At 35.1% G+C, this 6,575-nt stretch overlaps 1 protein-coding gene across 1 annotated transcript; it reads right to left on the bottom strand.

The window, feature by feature from the left end:
• Positions 1–2,266: 2,266 nt before the first annotated feature.
• On the bottom strand, positions 2,267–4,863 carry LOC124373707. Its single transcript, XM_046832053.1, has 3 exons — positions 4,495–4,863; positions 4,239–4,343; positions 2,267–2,397 (listed from the first exon to the last, which is right to left on the bottom strand). Exons 1-3 carry the CDS (start codon positions 4,841–4,843, stop codon positions 2,267–2,269), a joined length of 585 nt encoding a protein of 194 aa, XP_046688009.1. The 5' UTR covers positions 4,844–4,863.
• Positions 4,864–6,575: the final 1,712 nt, after the last annotated feature.

The raw sequence follows: 6,575 nt of genomic DNA, 5'->3' as shown, positions 1-6,575 counted from the left end.
GTTTAAAATGTGTTGTTATTTATAAAAATAAATTATTTTCAAACAATGCAGTTATTTATAAAAATAAATTATTTTCAAACAATGCAATGTGTCTGTTTGATGTTTAGTAATTTATTGAAACATTTATAGTGGTATAATCTTATGATAAATCAAAGGCATATTAATCAACCAAGTCCATTGTTCTTAAGTATTAACGTTTAAAATATTTAGTAATGCATATAGTAACATACAGTTATTTTTTTGTTAATCGGTTCTAATAATAATATATATTACATTTACTAGATTCCTGAAACAATACATTTATTGTTATATATCTATCCATTCACTGTAAAATATGTTGTTTCTTCCTCTATCCAAACACTCTTTTGCAAGCAGATCCTTTCGTTCACTTGGTCATTACATCCAGTCGTTCATTTTGTCATTCATTCAGTCAACACGATGACCAGTAAAACACGCTCTAGCGGGAAGGCTTAGTAACTCTGTACTGACCGGTTCAACTGAACGGGTCACAGCAGTGAACGATACCGACTGAGCCGGAATAGTCAGCTGATTTTATTACATTGAAATAGAGTGAGCGCCGAGCAGTGGTGGGGATACTTGGAGGGGCGGCGGGGGGATATTTACCCCACCCTCCGTGAACTCAAATCAACCTAGGTTTTTTTGTTTGCGGTTTACCTATAGTATGAAATGCTTCAAAGCATGGGATTACACAAAGACCAACATTACATTCAGGACATTCAAATGTTGTGTCTTTTCTCTGTTTCGGTTTTGTTTTGGTGTTAGCACACACAAAGCACTTGCGTTGTAGCTTTCTTGTCTGACCTTCCGGTGTCGGTGTTGGCCGGGCGAAGTGGCGCCCAGTGAGATGCAGCGGGTGCTTGTCTCCACCCAAGGTCATCGCTATCGGGCGCGCTACAGCTGTCTCCCCCTCTCGTAGTGTACTTCAAAGATTTGCCATATGAGGCCTATTCTAAATTCATGGATGTGATGTTTTTGGTGGTAAACATTGTACATGTTGAATGCATTCAAGATAATAATGTCAATTATGTGTAGGAACAATTTTCCTGTACCATTTTGTTGTTTTCTGTGTCGAGTCATTGAATGATATCATCATATCAGACCTATCTACTGCTCCCATCTTTCCATTGTACTCAATAACGGATTTAGGCTTCACAACAAGTGCTCTGTTGGGCTTCCTGATTTCGACCATTTCATGTTTGTGTATAGTAGTCAGCATCGTCACCTGGCGCTTGTCACACCATCTGACTGTTACCATTTTCTTTTTGCTTTGTACCTGAACATCCCCCTTTTTTCATTTTATTGGGCAAACATGGCATATCCTTCCGATTAGACCTCACTGTTCCGCATGCCCCTGTATTTTTTTACCAAGCCATCCAAAACAGTTCAGGGCTGGTATACCAGTTATCAGCATATAAAACGTGGTTTTTATTCAAAAAAGGTTGCATCATGGTTTTTACTACTTTGTGTTTCTGTGTACTGGGTGCCCTTTCCAGTATAGATCAGAAAATCAAGAACGATGCCTGATTTACAGTCACACAAAACATAAAGCTTGACACCAAACCTTTTCCGTTTATTGGGTATATACTGTCGGAAACATAACCTTCCCTTCCATAGCATCAAACTTTCATCGACTACTAGGTCTTGGTCAGGAACGTAGCTAGACAAAAACTTCCATCTAACTGTCTCAATTACGGTTCGTATTTTATAAAGCTTGTCAGCACCCCCTTGACCAAGGCTGTCGTCAAAATGTAACATACGCAGCAACAGTAAAAAACAGTCTTGGATGAATACTTTTGAGAATATGGGTGTAGATAAAAGTGGATCCTTTGCCCATGCCCAAAATGACTTGAGAGTGCAAAAAAAATAATACAACTCATCTGGAGTAGTATCTACCCAACGCTTTACTTTTGAGTATTCTGGCAAATTTCGATTTCCTCTTACATATTCTCTACAATACTTGTTTGTCTCAGCAACAATATGAGCAACAAGATCGTGGTCCAATAGATAGTGAAAAAAATCTATTTCTTTACCTTGCTCTAGTTTGTCTGGGCCTAAAGTCAAGCTAGATTGGGACGAGTCAAAATCAAATGCATTAGGAATAAAATCATCAAGATGACACCACTTACATATGAGGCAAAGATTTGAGTCATAAGTTTGCTGTGCACAAGGTGGTACAGCAGGCCTATCACCGATTTGGGGTGGCGAAGCATATCCATCGTCAGTTTGGTCTTCCATGTTCACATCACTAACACTCGTTGAGTCTGTATTTTGTACTTGTAACGCCACTAAATAATGTGTCGTCCAGCTCACTGTTGATATCGAACACATCGTCATCAGAGTGCAAAACATCACCTCCATCTTGAGCGAGCTGGCCACCTTCACTAATATCATACAAAATATCTCGTATCTCATCACTCCTAACGAGCCAATCCCAATCCATTTTAGAAAAGAATAAACTTGTCAACAGTAATGCTAAAACGTAACTAAACAAATACACACATAACCTAATGCTATACTCACTTCACTACCACTTCAGTATCGGATTCCCGCCGTTTACGATTGCGCCAAATCCAAGTACTAGACATTTACTGGGCTGATGTTTCTATGGAAGAAAAAAAAGTAAGAGCTTTAGGCCACGTATCAGCTGTTTTTGGCGGGAAAACAACCACAGAGCAGAGCTGCTCGCTTCGCCAGGTTTCGCACTAGAGATGGAAAAATGTCGTTGTTTAGCTGCAACGCGTTGCGACGTTATTCTGCCAACCGATAACAGGTTGCGGCAACGTGTTATTTTAGCAACTGTTATCGGCTGACCGTTGCGCCTCGTCTATCCATTGCGCAACGTTGGTTCAATAACGTTTTCCAGTGGCTGTTACCTATAGAAACGTTACTGAAATACCGTTACTAAAACATGGACCACCATTCAGTTAACGGACTTTGTTACTATTATTAAGTGTACAAAATTCGTCATTTAGCTGCTTAGTCTAGTTACTATAATTTATTTTGAGATAATTAAAAGTATCTTTTGGTTCAATTAAGTACAAAATACAGAATCGGGTTTTTATTGTTTGAATGTAAACATTTCACAGCGCATTGTACATTTACACTATAGATAAACATTAAAATATTCAAACTGAAAAATGAAATATTTTAGTGTATTAAATATAATTTACACTAGGGATTACTTTATAAAAGCTATAGACAAAATAATACAAACCAAATAAAACGTTTCTGTAAATATTATTATATTAAATGAACACACCCTAGGCTTTTTTTATAAAAGTAATTTATATACAAGACTAAAAGTTCTTTAAAATACATTTATCTTAAAAAATAACGTGTTTTAATTGCCCAAATTGGTATTTACACGGAAAATTGACAGTAAAATAAAACCGTTAAAATACGTGTTAGTTACACTACTAGTATGTAAATGAAGAATACATTAAATGGATACATTACATCTAAAATATAATTATTACGAATGTGAAATACATATTTGATTATAAAATATATTGAAATAATTATAGCCTACAACTTAAAGTAAGATTTTGTAAGTGTAAAGTAAAAACGTTGGACAGTGATATTTAGCTATAAAAATGTACTGCTGTGATGTATACATACATATTTAACTGATAACTTATATTAACTACAACAAATAGTAACACAAATGACGTTTATAATTGCAAAATGTATACATAAAAAACTATTTATCACAATATAAACAAAATGGTTAACACTGCTATTTCTAATTAAATCATATAGGAACACTTTATAAATTACAAATATATACATACATAAACATATTGTTCAAATGTACATTACAATTACACTGTCAAATATTGTACTTTAGATTAAATGAAGATACACGAATGTATGGAGATTCAAAGACACAATTAAGCATATTTAGAAAATAAAATGGGCAATATAACCAAACTGTACACTATGGCTTCATATAAGATTAATTGCAAGAAAATGAATTACATAATTTCATATATTTAACTTGCAGAACTTATATATAACTTAAATTTTTTGATTTCTATTTACTGTAGAAGATTTAGATTTCCATTCAAAAACAGCAACTGCTCTGCTCGTTTTGAACTCAGTCTTGATCGGCGTTCTGTCAAAAAATTTCCTGCTTTAGAAAAAAGTCGTTCACATGGGACGGATGTAGCCATGACGTTAAATTTTAATTTCACCAATTTGCTCATAATAGGGTATACATGTTGATTCTCTTTCCACCAGCCCATAGGAATCTTTTTTCCGTCCTAGATAGCTGTCATCTAAGTACCGGTTCAACTCGACAATTGCAGCGGAGGTCTTCGTACCTGAAACCAATTCCTTCATAGCAGTGAACTCCAAAAAGCTTACAACGCGTTAAAGTTAAACAAAAAGTAAATACGTGTAGTTACAAGTAAAAAACCCTAATTTAATTTATTGAAAATTCTAAATTTATGAATAAAATTTTAAAGCGGTTACCTGTAGGTTTCTCCTTGGCAATTATGTTGTCAACGTCCTCCCAGACGGAAAATTTTGCGGAATCTACGTTGCCATCTTTGTTTTGAGTGTTACCAATTTCTTCATCATCTGCTGTGCAAGGTTTGCCATGTGTCTCTGTCCAGATTGCAGCTAAAAGTTCTGTACATGTTTTTTTGATCAATTGCTTTGCAGTTTCGTCTTTGAAGACAGCAAGTTTGAATCTGGGATCTAAAAGAGTAGCAAGTGCTATTGTTTTGCTGTGTTCAACATTTTCCATGCGTTTCTCGAGACCATGCAGCAGTTCATTAATAATATTTTGAATAACTGGTTTGAATGGCTCCTTTTGCATTTTTTTTACACACGGACATCAGGCCTCTTGTTAGGGGTATCACTTGGCTACCTGTCACGTAGCGTTTTCCCCCACTAATCTGTGAAGTGACCTCCTCAAAAGGACGTAAGATTGTGCTTAGCTCTTTGCATAATCCCCACTCTTCCTCTGACAAAACAGGTAAATTTTTATTTATTAAAGCGATAGTAGTTTTTACCGCGTCCTGCAGCTCTACAAATCTGGAAACCATATAAAATGTAGAGTTCCATCTCGTTGAAACCTCTTGAATAAGTTTTTTTGGCTCAAGGCCCATATTTTTCTGGGATATCAACAGTTTTTCAGTTGCATTTGTGCTCCTTTTAAAAAAAGTCACTATCAATTTTATTTTGTCAATTAACATTTTTACCAGCTTTAACGCATCCTGAAGAATCAAGTTTAAGGTATGGGCAAAACAACCAAAGTGCTTCAATTTCAAGTCCTTTTGTACCGCCCCTTTGATGTTACTGGCATTGTCTGATACTACGACTAAAAATCTTATCAAATAAATGAAATTTGTCAACAATAGTTTTGATCTCTTTTGCTAGATTAGCACTTGTGTGAGAATCAGACATTTTAGAACATTCCAACAATATCGACTTTATTTCATAATTTTCTGAAATGTAATGGACAGTTACACCCAAATAACTTTCAACATTTGTAGAAGTCCAGGTATCAGTGGTTAGACATACACTTTGTACTGAGTTTAACTCATTCCGAACAAAATTCAAGCATCTCTCATGTTCAGCTGGAATCATACTATTGGAAATTGTTTTTCTACTTGGCAATTTATATGCGGGATTCAAAGCCGACACAAAGTTAACAAAACCTCTGTCTTCGACAATTGAAAATGGCTGAAAGTCAGTAATAAACAACTGTAAGAGAAGTTTATCGAGTTTTTTACGTTGAGTCTCACTCAGCTTTTTAGATTGGGGTAAAAATGATCTAATACTTGACTGGTTACCGTCACTAGAAGATGAAAAATATGCACTTAGTGGATTTGAATTGGTTAGCGCTTCTGAACTTGGTTGTTCGGGTTCATTACGTAAAATTGATGTAGAGCCTATTGTAGAGTTTTTAGTAGAAATTAAAGCTGTCGTAGGGCTTGGCAAGTTAGTTGAAGTTTTATCTTTTTTTGGTAAATTTACAGTAGGATGGCGCTTTTCAATGTGGTGTCTAAGATTAGTTATAGTTGACTTATAATTTAATACTTGCCCACATAAATCGCACTTAGCAGTTTTTATGTCAGCGTCAACCACAGTATAGTATGTCCACAAGTAACTGGTTTTTTGCTTCTTGTTACCACTCATTTTTAATATAAATTAATTACAATGTAGATATTTATAAATAATAAAAACAGTAAACACAAATTAAACGTGTTATTTCACATAACTTAATCACTCTACAATTATTTGTCAAGAATTATTTTAAAGAAAACATTAAGAAATATAGTTATTTTAAATAAAAATTTAAACCACATATAGTTTAATAAGGCAGAGATTACACTGTATGTTGCTCTTGAACAAATTAAAACAATTGTACTGCGGGTGTGGGAATGGGATCATAATAGAATAAACAAAGTGAATAATCAGGTCAGGTTTTCATGTCCGAACAGGCACCATCCCCTCCCCCAAGCCGCAATGTCGCGTCTCCAGTATTTTGATTATTTTACTTTACTATATTATCGTTACGGGTGGTGTTGTAATAACAGATCAAG

Source organism: Homalodisca vitripennis, unplaced genomic scaffold (genome assembly GCF_021130785.1).
Source record: "Homalodisca vitripennis isolate AUS2020 unplaced genomic scaffold, UT_GWSS_2.1 ScUCBcl_6195;HRSCAF=13289, whole genome shotgun sequence".
Lineage (NCBI taxonomy): Eukaryota > Metazoa > Arthropoda > Insecta > Hemiptera > Cicadellidae > Homalodisca > Homalodisca vitripennis.
Note: the sequence above shows the minus strand (reverse complement) of the source record. Positions and strands in the feature narration are given on the sequence as shown.

What these genes read in the sequence shown, in the direction of transcription:
- LOC124373707 (XM_046832053.1), bottom strand. Translation starts at nt 4,843, where the DNA reads ATGCAAAAGGAGCCATTCAAACCAGTTATTCAAAATATTATTAATGAA. An exon ending in TGCCAAGGAGAAACCTACAG is followed by an intron (nt 4,344 to 4,494) that starts GTAACCGCTTTA and finishes AATTGGTTTCAG; the next exon opens with GTACGAAGACCTCCGCTGCA. An exon ending in GGTGGAAAGAGAATCAACAT is followed by an intron (nt 2,398 to 4,238) that starts GTATACCCTATT and finishes ATATTAGTGAAG; the next exon opens with GTGGCCAGCTCGCTCAAGAT.